Source organism: Syngnathoides biaculeatus, chromosome 9 (genome assembly GCF_019802595.1).
Source record: "Syngnathoides biaculeatus isolate LvHL_M chromosome 9, ASM1980259v1, whole genome shotgun sequence".
NCBI classification, from domain to species: Eukaryota; Metazoa; Chordata; class Actinopteri; order Syngnathiformes; family Syngnathidae; genus Syngnathoides; species Syngnathoides biaculeatus.
Window position 1 is genome coordinate 26,913,661 of NC_084648.1, and position 17,673 is coordinate 26,931,333.

The following is a 17,673-nucleotide window of genomic DNA, read 5'->3' on the forward strand; positions in this document are numbered from 1 at the left end:
GGGTGTGGAAAGTTCTCCTCATTGAGGAAAGAGTAAAACTCCAGGAGTGAAATTGACCTCACTCACCATGTTCTGTCCCATTTTGTTACAAACTGACTGTGATGTGAGAAGAGAATTACTCTTCTTCTGATCAAATTAGTTACAGTGCTAATATCATGGTTAATTTTGAACAGTGATTTACGCAACACTTCCTGATGTGTGATACTAAGTATCATTTTCTGCACCTTATCCTGCATTCTCTTCAAAAGTCCAACATTTTTCCCAGTCAGATTTGGAGAACCGACCGTTGTCACACTAGACAGCTACCATTTCAGTCCAAAATGGTAAAAACATGGAGTTACCTCTGTGAACAAATCACTCCTAGTGGTGGTCCCTTTCAGTAATTGCATGGCTGCTCACTCCTCCGTGATTTGAAAGTCTGCACTTATCCCACGTAAGAAGATGACCAGCTGGGCAGTGTCACATACACAGCAGCTCTCATCCGATGACAGAGATAAAAACTGTAGACAAAGTCGTCCGCTCTTTTCTTCAGCTGAAGCTCCAAGTTTCCAGCCATGTCCTCAACCACCTTGTTAGAGTACGTCGGGAGAGTGGCGCATCCTCAATTGCTCCCCTTTTTTCCAGGGATTTAAGCGCAACAGGTTCAAATAAGCACTTCTTAAAGTCACACTGACATGCCTATAAACATTCTAAAATTGATATTAGCATTATTCCCTTCAGTTCCTATATGAAAAAATAAATATGAACGGAGAGCGTGTCATCCATGCGCAAAGTTGCAGAAGTCTCACTCGACATCCAAGTGGTAGTCATATTGCCTGCAACGTCATCAGCAGACGTCACACTGGGACATTTGCCATTGAACACACGTAGTGGCACCTGCAGGAACAACAGAGATTTTCGGATTTTACCGACGCCCCTTCTGACATGGAAGCTGTTTTAGAAGAGGAGAACATCTCACAATCGAATGAAGTGACCAGGGTAATATAACCCTACCATTTCGAGCGATATTTAGATGATATACGGATCACGTCTAACTAACAACAGACTCCCCGACAGTACTGTATGTATGACATTATGAAGCGTACTCAACCACGAGCGACAGCTGCCGGCTCGGCAGCGACAAGCCGGCCCGGCAGCGACAAGCCGGCCCGGCAGCGACAAGCCACCCCGGCAGCGCTGCAATGAGCCACCGTGGCCGGGCCACGCTTGCTGAAAGAAGAATTACGGCTAAGCGGTGAAGAAAATGGATGGATGGATGGATGGATGAACAGGAACTGCACCAACAACTGAGACTTCAGCTTTTAATACGATGCGGCTCATGGTTGGAAAAATACAGTACAGTATATATATATATATATATATATATTATATATATATATATATATTATATATATATATATATATATACACTAGTTGAAATGTTTAACTTCTGCTCTTTAAAGGGGAAATCCACTGGTTTCCATTAACAATGTATCCAATAGGTCATGTAATATGTACTCTATTTTGACAATGTGATGTTAAGTCCTCTCTCATTTAATAGTGTTTTGAGAAGATTTTTATCGACAATTCCGAATTTGCAGGGGCGCTGTGCCGCTCACGGCTGTGTATGGAAGTATTCTTCCTTCTTCCCGATCAACTGGTACTGCTATTTCTTCATTATAAATAAATCCAAGAAATCAGCGCTGGGCATAAGTGGTGTCCCATGTAATCAAGCATTTGTTGTGGCACGGTACACATTACATCCACACAGGTAGGTCACATGACTCGCAAAAATGGCAGCCCCCCTGAAAATTCGTGAATGTCAATAAAAATCTTATTAAAAAACTATTAAATGTGAGAGGATTTGACATCACATTGTCAAAATGGAGTACATATTACATGACCTATTGGATACATTGTTGATGCAAACCAGTGGATTTTCCCTTTAAGTACAGACAAAAACGAAAAATGCTGAGAGTTGCCAGGTTCAGCAGCATCTCATAAAGTTACCAGAAAATTTAAATGGATGAATAAATAAATATGCGTAAGTACAGATACGGAAGTTTACGCAGTGTAAAATTGACCTCTTTTCACCCATCAGATTTTACGAAAAGGTCAACAATCGACCAGGCCCATAACTGGTATAACTCTGCTGCCAAGTCATCGATAGGTTCCTACTTGTTAAGTGAGTAGGTGTTCAAGAAACCCACCTACTTGTATACAAGCAATTAAAAAGTCAATTTTCTGTGATGAGAAAGGATCAGGTGGTTTGAATCTACAATGGCTGTCTTTTTAAATCTCTTTGTTAACATTTCATAAAAGCTTCCACATTCATCACAAGACCTCACATAATTGCATGTTTTGTCGGAGGTAAGGGGCCCCCTTCCCATTACACATCGTATCATAGCTTCACAATTAATTTAGAAAATGCTAAAATGCCCACATGCTACTTAAAGGACCCTTCTAAACTCTTGTGTTCCTGCAGCTATGGGAAATGGGAAATATTTCACTCACATAAGGGAGGCGAAGGTTGAAAACTTAGCAGTAAGAGGACTTTTCATGACAAGCCAAACACTATAACTATACATCCAAAATATGGCGCTAATAAGAGGAGGTGACTTTACAATGTGAGCTAATTTGGAAGTTGCATCCAAACAACAATTACGGTGGAGAAGATCACATAGAAAACCATATTCAACTGGGAGCATCATGTTTACTGTACATGATCAGAGTCAAAGGAGTAAGCAGTCTATTTTAAGGGGTGGAGAGGAAGGCAGAAGGATAAAATTCTCTCCATAAAATGTATGTTATCATTTGAGATCCTCGATGACACTAGCAACTTTACCCTTCTGCGTATGAGAACTTGGGGCTACAGTTAGGGATCAATCTTCACAGCCAGTGCATCATAGTGTGGTGCAAATGCTGGTGCTTTCTGTTTTTTGTGCAAACGTAAGCCTCCCCACATGTATTTCACACTTTGGCAGACCAGTGTAAGCCAAACAGTGACCTCTGGCGCAAACTTATACCTTCCAAGACCATATCTAACTGCCGGCGCAGCTGATCTCACACATTTTGATACACTTTCTTGGGGCATAGGCAGACAGATTCAGATATGCAGACGTTGTCACCAGCTCATTCTGTATTTAGCTATTTCACATTTATCTGCTCACATTTTATCCTACCACACCAGCCACGAAGAGTGACAATGATCAATGCACAGGTAGATTACTACAATTGCACATCCTCTTCCACACGGTGATGTCTCTGTTGAGACTGTCACTGCAGTGAATTTGAAGGGAATGAGAGAGGCCACTTTGACTGGCAGCGAATGAAATTGTCTGTATACACAACCACAAGCGCTTTTGGGAAACTTAGGGCTCTGTTTTGGCAGCCCACCAACTTTTGGATCCGTCAGCCTGCGGTTGTTTACGAAATTACTATTTCCACACATTACCACACAGGATGAGGATCAGTCACAAAACTAAAGCCCATAACCATAGCAAGATCTTTTTAAAATTAGCTGTGTATTGTACGCGTGATTTAAGTGTTTGTTAAAAGTGCTACTGACATGTAAAGCATGATTTTTAGTATGTTTTCAATTTTTTTAAAAAGGCAGCCGGAATGCTCCCACCTGTTTTTTCACCACACATCATGATGTTGTCGTATATGGATTTTTGCATGAAAATCCTCTCGAGGCATTTGTGTTGGAGAAGAACTAGGAAGTTACGTTTTTTGCAGTAGAGGGGTCGAGTGTTTATTTATTATTGTTATTTATTATTGGTTTGTCCTTATTGTACCGGCAAAAAATTACTTGATTTTTCATCATGTCAGACAAAATGCTGGTTCGTCTGATTGCTGGATTTTGCTCGAACACTCGGGAGGATGGATTCCCTCTTCACACTTTTCCAAAACTTCCGGTTCATCGTGAAAAATGGATCGCACATGTGCAAAGGATGAGAGCTTTGTGGGTTCTAAATGAGCAGTAGGTGCGTAAAGAGCTATTAAAAAAATAATAGTTGTGGGGGACTAATTTGCCTCACAGTTTATAGCATATGTTATGGGAGAATTTAGAATAAATCCCCTTGTTCAACCCGGCAACATATAACAAAGGCAATTTAATCACACACACAATACAATACAACACAAAACAATAAAATATAAGTACAAAGACAGTTTAGTAGTTTGTACCACGAGCTAACTAGCTAACTAGACGTATAGTCACCAAACTCGAACAACTTCTCTGAAAGCAGCAATAATAAAACGCTCCGTCCGTGTGTGACGACGTAAGCCTTCTGTCAAAACGTAACAAAAGATCCGTGTTATATCAGTCGTTTCCATATATTTTTCCGATAGCAGCAGGATGAATGAAAAGCTCCATCCGCGTCCGACGGTGTAATCCTTCTCTCAGAATGTAACAAAAGATCCGCGTCATATCGCCGGTCGCCGCAGTCACCCGCCGTTTCACCCGACGCAGAGATGGGTCGGGCCGGGAGGCTGACTGGCCCGTGCTGTCACACTGCTGCCGGGAAGGAGAAAGGAGCCCCCCCACCACCACCAGCTACCGGTGTCTAGGCACCCCTGAAGTTGTTACTTCTCGCAGCATGGGTCCTCCAGAGTACACTACATACACAAGTCATTTTGAATATTTGATCGGGTTCCTCGTCCTCCTCATTCATTTGTCGGGGAGTCTGTTGTCAGTTAGAAGTGATCCGGATATCTAATATGCTTCAAAACAATAATATTGTAGCGCCGAAGAAAAGGAGTCGGAGGCGGAGTGTCGAACACGGAAAAAAACCTTGTTTTAATGGCAGTCATCAATAAAATAACTCCGGAAGTGTAACAACAAAAACAGTCCGTGCGGAACCCCACAATCCAACATGAGGTCCCCACAGGTGAATTATGTAAACACCACAAACCCCCCCCCAGAAATCACCCATAGTCAAAATCCCCATGCCCCAAAGGCTGGGCAATGTCCAGGTGAGTGGGCTTGACCCTGTCCGCGGAAACAGTCTAGGGTCTACCGCCAATGTCCTCGAGCAGGCTCTTATCCCCGCGCTCCAGGACCCTGAACGGGCCGTCGTATGGGGGACGCAGGGGTCCATGGTGGGCGTCATATCGAATGAAGACAAAATCTGCGGAGCGCAGGCAAAGGGGCAGCCAGACAGGCGGGGTGCCATGTTGGGACGTGGGAACCGGCGCAAACCCTTCGGCGGCCTCCAACAGGGAAGACCGTTGCCTGGCTGCAGATCAAGGTGCCGTGGCGTCCGGGATGAATTCAGTGGGGACCTGCAGCGGCTGGCCGTAGACGAGCTCGGCGGACGAGGACATTAGGTCCTCATCGTGGGCGCACCTGAGGCCGAGCATGACCCACGGGAGCTTATCCAACTAGTTCCCGTCTGTCAAGCCGGTGCGCGGGGCTGCTTTCATGGACCGGTGGAACCGCTTGCAGAGATCATTCGCATCGGGGTGATGGGCGGTAGTGCTGTGGAGATTGACCCCCAAACTCTCAGCGACTGTATTCCAGAGTTCGGAGGTAAACTGAGGGCCATGATCGGAGGAAAGGTCGGATGGGGTCCTGAAGCGTGCAACCCACATGCCGATGAACCCCAGGGCCACGTCCGACGACGTCGTCGAGGAGAGGGGAACGGCTTCGGGCCAGCGGGTCATCCTGTCCACCATGATGAGAAAGTAGGTGAAACCGTGCGAGGGAGGAAGCGGACCCACCAAGTCCTCTCAGGGACAGCGAAGGGCTCGAAGGGGGCTTTTGTGTGGCGGTGCACCTTAGCACGCTTACAGGCCACGCACGAGTCGACCCAGGCCTGCACATCATTCGTAAGCCCGTGCCACACGAACTTCTGGGCCACCAGCCTCACGGACGGTTTCCTGCTGGGGTGGGAGACGTTGTGGACCGCCTCAAAAACAGCCCACCTCCAGGGCGATACTGGCCAGCCGAGAGGTCGCACAACAACTTGACACCCGAGACACCAACAACGACCTCCTCCAGGCGCAAACCAGTGTCAGAAGTCTTGAGGGCCTTCACCCCGTGGTCCAAGGCCTGGTCTGCGCTCATGAGGGAGTAGTCGAGGCCCAGATGCCCAGTGCCGACGACCGCCCTGGAGAGGCAGTCCGCGACCACATTGGATTTTCCGGCGATGTGTTGGATGTCCGTAGTGTTCTCTGAGATGAACGACAGTTGGCGTTGCTGGCGGGCGGACCACAGCTCGGCCACCTTGGACATGGCGAAGGTGAGGGGTTTATGGTCCACATATACCATGAACTTACGGCCTTCTAATAGGGAGCAGAAGTCGCAGATCGCCAGCCAAAAGCCGAGGAGCTCCCTATTGAATGTGCTGTATTTGCGTTCCCTGGGGACCAGCTGACGGCTGAAAAAGGCAAGCGGTTGCCAGGCGCTGATCCACTTTTCGAATACGGCCCCAACGGCGTAGTCCCAAGCATTAGTAGTGAGCCCGATGGGGGCCCCATGGGACAGGTGGGCGAGCATAGCGAAGGCTTCCACCCTCTCGGCCGTCCATTCAATGTCCTGGTTGGGGGCCTTGCCTTTAAGAGCCTCATACAGTGGGCACATGGTGTGGGCCGCCCGGCGGATGAACCGGTGATTTGAAGTCACCATCCCCAGAAACTCCCGGAGCCCTTGAGCTGAGCGAGGTCGTGGAAAAGCCGAGACGGCCTCCACCTTTGCTGGAAGGGAGGTTGCGCCGTTATTGTCGATGAGGTGCCCGAGGAACTAGATGGAAGGCACCCCGAAAACACACTTCGCCGGGTTGATGATCAGGCCATGCTGCTCAAGTCTCGCGAAGAGGTCCAATTGTTTCTACATAGTTTGAGCTCACGTTATTTTGATAGCCACCTGACTAAAGGCTGCTACTGAATGGAGGGGGAGAAGCTGCTTTGTGCAATCCAAACTCTTGGGATTAAAAAAATGTTTCCTCACGAACGCCATGGATGGCACAGAGGATGACATGCGATGGGAGCAAGATGGAATGTTAATGATGCAATGCAAAAAGCACCAGAACTGTACCAAGTCATCAATGATGAGTTCCACAGGGATGCTCCAAAGGTAGCTACTTTGGATCTTTTTAAGATTGGAGATGAGTCAGATGCTTCTTTTGAAGTCTTGGCCAAGGATGTGTAATTAATAGAGGATAAACTGCACCATGCACAAACGTATTATGCACAAATATTTAATGCAAAAAATGTTTAAGTTAAACATTGGTAAATAGTTTAGATTTTTAAGACTGTAATATGTGTTATCAACAGTATTAATAAAAGGTTGTGCCATCCTTGAACGTTTATTTTAGTTGGTTGAGGGATTCTGTTCTGAGAATTACAGGGACCAGGACAAGCGTGTCCTATGGCCTGTCCTGAGATTATATTATGGCCACATCAGCACATGCACAATGATTATTATTTATGATTGTTGTACGGACAGTTTTTTGGAAAAACAAATCAAGTACAAACCTAACAAAATATAAACACAGATCATTTCTAATATTCTGAGCATATGGGTAGCAGCAAATTGACCCCTCCGTGGAAATTCCGCAATCCGCGTCACTGACCAATCAGAGGCCAGAGATCTGCATAATCTCAGACTCAAATCTCAGACAATGCTGGATGGTCCAGTATAGCTTCTGTTGGCGTTTTATCGCGTATTTGGGTTCTTTAACAATAGATATGGTTAAGAGGTGTAGTCTCGGACTTTATAATAGTGACGACAGGTATCCTGAAAGGCTAGTTGGTGGAGTTCAATTCGTACCCTTTCCAAAACCAAAGACCCAGTACGAAAAATGTCTTTGATGGATCAAACTTTGTGGCAGACCGCATCATCAACTGAATCCATCTAAAATCAACCGGAACAGAAGGCCGAGTACGAAAAATGTCTTTGATGGATAAAACTTTGAGGAAGACCGCATGATCAACTGAAGCCAACCGGAACAGATATGTGTGCACGAAGGTAAATCCTATATTTGATTTTCAATACATGTCTCATATGAATGAATTAGCAGATCTTCGCTTCCATAATATAGCTACGTGTGAATAATTGACACACTTGATCTGTGTTGAGAGATATTTTGCGATGATCTGACTGCACAAACGTGTCCCTTTGTTCGTGGCTACGCGGCTACGCGGCTAGGGTAAACCGGACTGTGTTAGCACGAAGGTATGCCCTATATTTGATTTTCAATACATGTCTCATATAAATGAATTAGCAGTTCTTCGCTTGCATAATATAGCTACGTGTGAATGATTGTCACACTTTATCTGTGTTGAACGATATTTTGCGATGATCCGACTGCACAAACGTGTCCCATTGTTCGCGGCTAATTAGCTAAGCTAAACCGGACTACCAGTCCTAAAAGCCTTCGACGTCCACCGAGACACCAAGACTGAAGGAAGGATGTTTGAGGACACTAAAGTAGTGATTGTCATACTCGGTCAGGACTTGCGTAGGTTCGGCACTAATTCAAGAATAATTATTGAGGGGAGCGCGTGACGTTACACAAAGAAAAAGAGAGAAACAACTCGTAAATCAAGCCTCGCCTTCTTTTCCTTCATACGGTGGTTCACAAATGGCTATACAGATACATATACAGATTCTGCACACAAGTGTGATATGTAACACGAAAATAGGAAACTGTCAATGACGAATTCATCTTTGGGTTATAATATATTATATTATGTGGCTTCTCGGTCTTCCTCTGACTCTGGAAAGATCTTGCGCTAATATCAATGGTTTCTCTGTCGATATGCATGTAAATACCATTGAAATACCGCTCGCTGAAATACTTGAAGCCCTGCAGTATGCTTTTCAACGATATTTCACTGTCAGCTAAGAATGCGAGTGAGAAATCAGACGGTAAATCGGACAGTTTCGCTCTATTCCTTTCTTGCTGCGCCGATATTTTTCCTAATTGTTTGTCTGACGTCAGCGCACGTGGCGTGACGTCACTTCAGGAGGCGTGGTTAAGTGCCTTGTACGGAGGGGTCAGTTGGTGAAGCGCATTGTACATTGGTAGAAGGGATTTCCTGATTTTTGGGGGGTCAACTTTGAGGGTGCGCATTATACTTCAGGACGCATAATACTCGAGAAATTACGGTATATGTAGTTTTCACAACAATATCTATTTTAAAATGTGTACAAAATATACAAATACAGTATTTTCCAGTACTGTTGAACCCAGCCGTGCAACATTTCTTCAGAGGTGGGAAAATATTTGCACACTATACTTAAGTAAAGCCAAACAAACCAAACTTATCCGTATAGTGCATTATAAAACACATTGATGGGCTGCGTAAGTACTGTAACATTTTTAATTATGAATGTACGTCTTTAAGAGTGGGGGGGGTGTAAGGTAAACTAGGAAAAAGAGTGTGTGCTGGAGCCATTGATCTAAAAAAAAAAAAAGACTGCGTGGCTCATTGGCCACCAAAACTGAAGTCGCCATCCGCCATCTTGATACTCCCAAAACAACCATGCCAACCTGTGCGTTAATCGCCAGTTTCGTAGCTCCGAGAAAATATTCCACAGGTAAGTTAGAAAGATTTACTTTGACACTGTTAAAGTTTGTTTGTAACGGGTTTTTGATTTTCTGATTAGCTTAATTCACTTGAACAGTTTTGTTCATGGTTGTTGTTGTTCACTGTTCACTCTCTGCTTCACTTTTAAAGGCTGACATTTTTTGGCGAAAAAGCGATGTAAATATCTTCCCAAACTTCACCAGTGGATAAGGAGAAAAACACATTTTCTGTGAATTTTTTTGATGAATTTCATAATACAGAACTCTTCAAATTGAATTTGAGTTTCAAATTTGAGGAAACAACTTTAAATGTTCTGTCTGAAATAGGACGCTGCAGAGACAACAAATGAACAATGTGTTAAGCATGTACTGTCCCATTGCAAGTCCTTATTTCCAAAAATATATCTAACTGATTGACTTGAAATTCATGACAAGAAAATGCTTGGTTTTTTATTTGTTATGATGATAGTGCTTCACAGTGTATTTTGGGAAAAGTTAACATGTCACAGAAATTGGGCCCTCGGTAATATGCAAGGTTTCTTGTTAGTCACGGTTTTATATGTCTTTCCTTTGCACTGAGCTTTTTTTTTTTTTTGGCTTACCAAGTCGAATTAACGATCCTTCATGTTACCAGAATTGAATTCACATGACCAGTTTTAATTCTACAAGCCAAACTTTTAGAAAACCCCCGCCATAATCCAACCTGTAAACCATGTCCTCCACATGTTTTGGTAGTACCAACATGACGGCCAACTGGCTTCAACCAATCGACACACCACTCGATGTGTATGCGCTATCCAGTCTTTTTATCAGTGGGCGAAGCAGCGATTGTTGTTAGGGAAAGTTCCGTGTGCTGCCTAAAAGAAACCAGTGGCTTCTTCTTTTTTATAGTTCGTATGTGAATTGGATGTAACAACCAGTCATCAATCACTCATTGAATCACATTGCAAAATGAACAAACTGAACAGCTGTATGTTATATTTTCAAGTTGGATTGGATTATTATGATTTTTTTGCACGGAACACAGAATATCTGTGAAGAGACTGCATCAGCGGTGCACAACTGCAATTCCCTTGTGACGATAAGCAATGGATGGATGGATGGATGGATGGATGGATGGATAGATGAATGGAATGTGCTAAGAAACACTAATACCATTACCTTTTTCCCCTATTTGGCATTTGTTCATAAAATAAAAATTTGCTAGTGTTTCCTCATTTAGAATGGTATTGCAACTACTTTCTTTTAACCACCTTTCATTTAAAAACAAAATGTCCAGGTCATAGATTGTGAGGATTATCAACATTGATTTATTAAAAGTTTTATAGAGTCACATTTTATCTTCACTTTGTAGTTCTACTTTTTTTGTGCCATATTTCTTTGACCAACTATCTGTCCCTTGTAATTACAGTGATCAAAAATGCGTGGGCTGAGTTGCTCTGGAAAAGACCCTGCAGATATCAGTCAGATTCAAAGATAATGTTATCCCTGGGTGGAGGAGGGGCCCTTGGCATCTAAAGACTTCTTCATACTTGTGCATGCAGCGACTGCGCTAACATCACTGCAGGTCTCCTGTGCCTAGTTTGCCTCGAGCGCAACCCATATCCTCAGTTTTGAAAATGTACTGCAGTTCTTCTCTAAGTCGGAGGTATCACGCGAGCTGTTATTGAATAGGACGCAAGAGGGTTGGCATTCCTCAGCATATTTTGGTCATTTCTGGCCATTTTTACTTTCCATAACAAGGAACAAATCAACAACAATGGCGACGGTGGAAACATGTCCGCTTGAACTGATGGACCTAAATGACCAGATGATACATTCCATCCATCCATTTTCTTCACCGCTTATCCTCACGAGGATCACAGGGAGTGCTGGAGCTTATCCCAACTGTCAACGAGCAGGAGGGGGGTACACCCTGAGCTGCTTGCCAGCCAATCGCAGGGCACATAGAGACAAACAGCCGCACTCACAATCACACCTAAGGCCAATTTAGAGTGTCCAATTAATGTTCCATGTTTTTGGAATGTGGGAGGAAACGGAGTGCTCGGGGGAAACCCACACAGGCACGGGGAAAACATACAAACTCCACACAGGCGGTTCCGGGATTGAACCCGGGACCTCAGAACTGTGAGGCCAACGCTTTTACCAAACTGAGCCACCGTGCCGCCGATACATTTCGTTGTGCTGCAAAATCAATCGAGAAGGCGGCGACGTAGGAATGTGGAGCCGAGTGGGAAGGTGAGTATGCCGTCACAGCATGTGACTAAACGAGCCAATCACGAGAGATGAGCTCCACAGCTCTCCCCGCGCAGCAACTTTTTTTGACATGTGCGCGGCAAGCTACGTAAAAGCTGCATAGAGGTTCTGAGGGAGGCAATGCGTATGCAATGGGGGCATTTTCAGCCAGGAAACTACGGGAGGGTATGGTTGCCTTTATTTGACAGTGGTTTCAGGTGAGGGGGACATGGGAGGAAGATCTTGATGTTGTGGGCTGGACACCAGCACTGACAATAGCTCTCACACTGTCCGTCAGTACTCACATGACATTTAGACTGCAGCATTTAGCTATTCATTTACCCACCATTTTTTGAGTCAAGTATCCCCGCAAGGGTCACGAGAGTGCTGGAGCCATTGCCAGGTGTCATGGGGCACGAGGCAATAACCAAGGGTCCTGTTGATCGATTCATTAAAAATAAAGAAAAGTAATCCAAATATAATCATCCATCCAGCTGGAGCCTATCCCAGCTGTCAACGGGCAGTAGACAGGGCACACCCTGAACTGGTTGCCAGCCAATCGCAGGGTATGTGGAGACAGACAACATTCACACTCCCAATCACACCTAGGGCAATTTAGAATCTCCAATTAATGCATGTTTTGGGTATGTGGGAGGAAACCGGAAGGCCCAGCAAAATCCCATGCAGACACGAGGAGAACACAGGAGTTGCCAGGATTTTAACCCTGGTCTTCAGAACTGTGAGGCCAATGCTCTACAGCAGCTCCACCATGTTGCCAAAATGTAATCAATCGTATTTATTTACATTACTTTGTGAAGGTCATTGAAATAGTTGCTTTTTCAACATGGTACCTTGGAATGGTAAACACTACAGTTTCAAGGTGAGTACGGTCAGTAGGTAAATCAAGAAAAAAGCCTGCCATTTTCTTTCCTGTTGTGTTTATGCCAGATTTCGGGAACCTGAATTTCGCGAAGGGCTGCCAAAAGTTACTGATATGCGCAAGGACTTTTAGATTACAATGTCACAAAATTCCTTTACCACCATTTTTTTTTTTTTGAAGTTCTGACAAAGAGGAAAATGTTCCTTACTTTAGGCATTGAATTTTTACAAACTTGGGCTTGTATAATTCATGTAACACTCTTCTATCCGATGATAACCTCTCTTTTGATATAACCACATTTTTAAATGTCCCATACCTCCAAACTAATCGTACAGTGCAGTACGCCTACAGTTTATGAGTTTCTTCCACTACACCTGGATATCCTTTTAAATAGTCAAGTCATTTCCATCGAATTGGATATTATAAATCGCTTCATTGTAAGCACAGGCAACGTCAACAGCAGTGACACAAGTATTACTGAGCCAGACCTTGTGCGGTCTCTCAAGCACGCATAGACTCACGCACATCAACACACGCGCGTAGTGCTGCTGCAGCCCAGGCACGTGTGTCAACTTCCTTCCTTGACAGTCCCCATGCTCTAACAGACACTTTCACTCGTTCACTTCAAAAGCCACGTCAACTATTGCACAATTACACATTCTGTGCCCTTCAGCACAGCAGCTGCATTATGTCATTTTCAGGAAAGATTTATTTAGGAACCCCGTGTAGAACGTTTAAATGTTATTAAAAAAAAAAAAAAAAAAACAACAACGAACAAACAAAAAACAAGACAAAACAATGAGAAAGCGGCCTTTCTGGGTCATGACGAAAGCGGGATGGTGTCCGCGCATGCAGTACAAGCAGCATCAACAGGTGCGCTCAAAAGAAGAAGTGAAACTTACACAAAGGCGTGGTAGATGAAGGCCCAGGTTCTGGGTCTCTCCAGCACATTGTACAGGTAGTTCTGGAGCCGGCGGTAGCGCACATTCCTGCGGCCGCTCTGCGCGGTGTATAGGAGCGGCTTGCCGAGCAAGCTGAGCCGCCCTCCTCGCTTCTCTCGCAGGCTGTCCGAGCCGCCGGTACCGACCGGGTTGGAGACCGACAGCAAGCCGTCTCTGGCGCTGTTCGTCATCTTCCGTCCGGATTCCACATCTTGCATGCCGTAGCCTTCGGCGCAGCGGCCCGGCGAGGTTCTCATCCAGAGCCCGGCGGCGCCTTCATCTCCGCTGTGTTTCCGTGGCATGGCATCACCCAAGCTGGCTCCGAGGACGCAACCGAGAACGCTGGGTGGGAAAACAGTCGACTGATTGAGAAGCCGTTACACTTGGAGCCCCCTCCTCTCTTTCCTCCCGTAAGCGCCCAGCCAATAGAAGACGAAGCGCTCTCCCACGCACATACGGCGTCTATGCATTAACTCCAAATAATACACTTGGGGTGGACTTTTGACTGGAAGCTGCGCGTCCGCACCAGAACGCGTAGCGAAAAAAAGGTTATATTAGAATGCTTTTCGACATGATCAAGTAACCTCTGCTTCCCGACAGCGGGTTCCAACGTGCTTCTCGTGTCATGTAATTTTCCCTTCGAAAGCTCCAGATTGCACAACGTCCCCCCCCCCCCCCATTTTTTTTCCAAACAATGAAAGCATATCAGGTGTCAGAGTTGCTGATGAGTTTTCCACTTGCTCGCCTGGAAAAAGAACCGCTGAAAAAGACGCTGAACATCTGCAGAAACCATCACGGATAATGATGTGGACTACATTTAGCTTTGAATAACGTTTAGATTGTGTTTCAGTCAAAATGGCTCAAAATTCATGCTTTGCTCTTTTATTGATAAACTAACAATAAATAACGTGTGTACGTACTAGTTGTCTTTTATTTCCTGAATTGATGTGCCAGTTACTACTACTAATTAGTCCTATTTCTGTATTGGTTATACCTAAATATACGCCTATACTAATTCTTCAATGAATTAGAAAGGTAAAACGACCTGAGGGCAAATTCAGCCAAAAGAACAAACGCACAAAAAAAAAAAAAAAAAATGAGCACCGAACAGGACAGACTAAAAAACATTAACATATTCATTATTGCAATACTTTAATAGTTGTCCTCATTAAGTTTGTCAAGCCATTGATCATAGACATACATCATCTCGAGATGATGGAATCAAACTGATCCCAGATATAAAAGACAAACGAACAGTCTTTGAAAGTGGTGCTTTCGCTGTTGTGTGAAGTGAGGTGTTGCTTCATTTTGATTTTCAAGACCCCACCCCATCCCCCACTCCCTGCAAGTCAACTCTCAGGAGCGCTGCTTTCATCAATGCAGTTCCACTGATAATAATTGAAAGATTGAAGCCAAATCCAAATTTCAGTGTTCCTGCTATCCTCCACATGCACGCTTGACAGCGTGTTCTGTACCACGTGTGGCAACCTCGCATGTGTCCTGCATCTAACAAAAGTGCGCCATCTAGCAAATACATCAGAACATCAATGCTGTGGTTTCAAAACTCAGTTTGACGGTTTGACTACTACTACAACTAGGATGCTGTCAAACTGACGATTGACACTTCTTTTTAGTGACATCCTTTTTCTCGTTCTTTCTTTTTCTTTTTTCTTTCTTTCTTTTACTTTAATGTCAACATTGACAGCCTTTTTTTTTTTTCAAAATGGCCATTCAAATATTGGCTGTGTTTAGTTCCAAGCTGTCCTCATTCAAGGTTCTAAAAAGCAGCGTTGCCACTCATAATATGAATGACTGTATGCTGCTATTGTAAGGAAAGTGAACATCTCCATCACTCAATGTGATCATCAGCAATCTATGGAGCTGTGTTTATTTTATTTTTTTAAACATACTTTGTTTTTTGTTGCTGTCATTTCAAAACCTTTCCAATATGAGATTTCTCATATCCGGTTGATTTCTTTGAAATTTCTTACTTTCAGGACGCACAGCTGAATTTTTCATCTTTCTTCACTTAACCATTGGAGTGCGTATGTTTTGTAGACACAATAGTAATAATAACTCACTCACTAATAGTTTTGCTGTGTGTTGGCTTGAATGGAACACTTTCTGAGAAGCACAGTAGACATTTTTGATGTGTCATTTCTTTGGACACTTCAAATGGTTTATTGCAGTGATTTCCAACCTTTATGGCACCAAGGCACATATTCTACAATTTAAAAATCACCCAGGACACGAGGAAACAAAAATTTTTATTTTAAACCCAACCGCTGGACGGAATGTGCAAACGAAGGGACAAAAAGAGGTCTTCAATTTAACCCGGGGAGACACGGGTTTGGCTGACCAGCTGCAACTCCAACACCCGTTCTGAGTCAGCCTTACCCTTTGTCCCCTTTTATTAGTTTCTCAAAACAAAGGGTCACAATATTACAAAACAAATGCAGGAACAGATGGCAATACCAACACAAAGATGAATGCTTAAGTAAACATTTCTTCAAAGTTGCAGCATTGTCTAAATAAACCTACTAGAGATCACCAGGGCATCTGATTTACAGCATGTTTATGGTGTTGAGGAGCATCTGTTTTGAAGTCAGCGAGGGGGTGCATCACTCCTCAAGGTGTCGCTGGGGGGAGTCACACAGGCACTCAGAAGGAGAACAATACCAAAAGAGTACAATAGGAAGGCAAGAATAATAGAAACAAATATATGATAAAACAATCAGCAATGGTCTTTCGGCTTGTCCTATTAGGGGTCGCCACAGCGTGTCATCTCAGACGAACAGTCACATTTGTTTAGCACAGTTTTTATGCCAGATGCCGTTCCTGATTCAACCCCTTCTTGGGGAATGGCGGCCCCAGTGAGAAACAAACTCACAATCCCTGGTTTACCAAACCATTACTCTAACCACTGAGCTATGGGGCCTACATGATAAAGCAATGAATCTAACATTTACCTCCTGTTTATTATGTATTTGCACATTCTCCATCTATTATCAATCATCATTCCTTATCATCTCATCCTAAAATCATTTTTTCTCTTTTCTGAAAACAAATACACATACACAGAGGGAAAAAATGTTTTAACTCATAATCTGGATCGAGAAACAACTCAAACAAGTTTAATGGAAAATCGTCATCGCTGTCACTCCATCAACATTCTTCATCATTAAAGGATACAGCTCCAACAGCTGTTCCTTTGTGGAAAACAGTGTTAATAAGTTTTACAAGTGAGAACACATAGACAAAGTAAACAATAGCATCCACACAAAACAAAAATGTTTTTTTTCATGTTGTAATGAATGCAGTTGATTCTATCTACATTTTTGTCAGTTGTAGACCAACAACCTGAGGACTCAAATCCTGCAACCAATTATTCAGCCAATTTATACTTACAGTACTTGGAACATCAGTGGCATCGATGTATGTTAAAACACTTTTGTTGTTCCCATTCCTTTGATCTTTCGTCTATGCCAGTGTTTAGGTAAGATTGCATGCACAGTTAATTCATGAACAGACATCATATGAACGGATAATACAATAGTGTTATCAACGCACAACAACCAATCTCTTTCTTTTTCCAAAATGTCAAAAAGCCTACTTCTGCATCATCACGTATGTTCCTGACGCGACAATGACTTAAATGTACTGTCAATCACAAACGTGGATTTACACATTGAAGCTGATAAATTTCCCAATTTTTTTCCAGTTCCTATCAATTTCATGCATGTGAAATTACTCCGCGCTTTGTCATTAGAAAACAATGTTTTGGTTTTTTTTTTCAATTCTCAAAAGAAGCTAGTGTAAGCACAAAACCAAATTTTTTACATTCAATATCAGGTACTGTTGCACTCCAAATTCAAAGGTACAATCATCTGGTAATAGTGCTGGGATAATCTGTAAAAATTAGGGATTTTCTGCTTGTTCTAACATCCATCCATTCATTTTCTTAGCTCCTCATCCTCATAAAGGTCACGGGAATGCTGGAGCCCATCCCTGCCACCACCAGGCAGGAGGCGAGGAGCCCCCCAAACCAGCCAACCTCCGCGGCACATAGAGACAGACAACAGCCGCACTCACAATCACACTT

General features: G+C 43.7%; 1 protein-coding gene across 2 annotated transcripts in view; it reads right to left on the reverse strand.

Annotated features, from left to right (window-relative positions):
• The window catches only part of LOC133506254 (potassium voltage-gated channel subfamily KQT member 5-like), a 180,461-nt gene that overhangs the window by 141,845 nt on the left and 20,943 nt on the right, over positions 1-17,673 (reverse strand). The window contains exon 4 of one of the 2 annotated variants that reach the window (XM_061830222.1): positions 13,533-13,913. In XM_061830222.1, coding sequence (XP_061686206.1) covers positions 13,533-13,873 — 341 coding nt within the window. In that variant the 5' untranslated portion in view covers positions 13,874-13,913. Of the gene's footprint in view, positions 1-13,532; positions 13,914-15,876; positions 16,211-17,673 lie in introns of those variants that run through there. The other variant, XR_009796440.1, reaches the window with a different exon arrangement.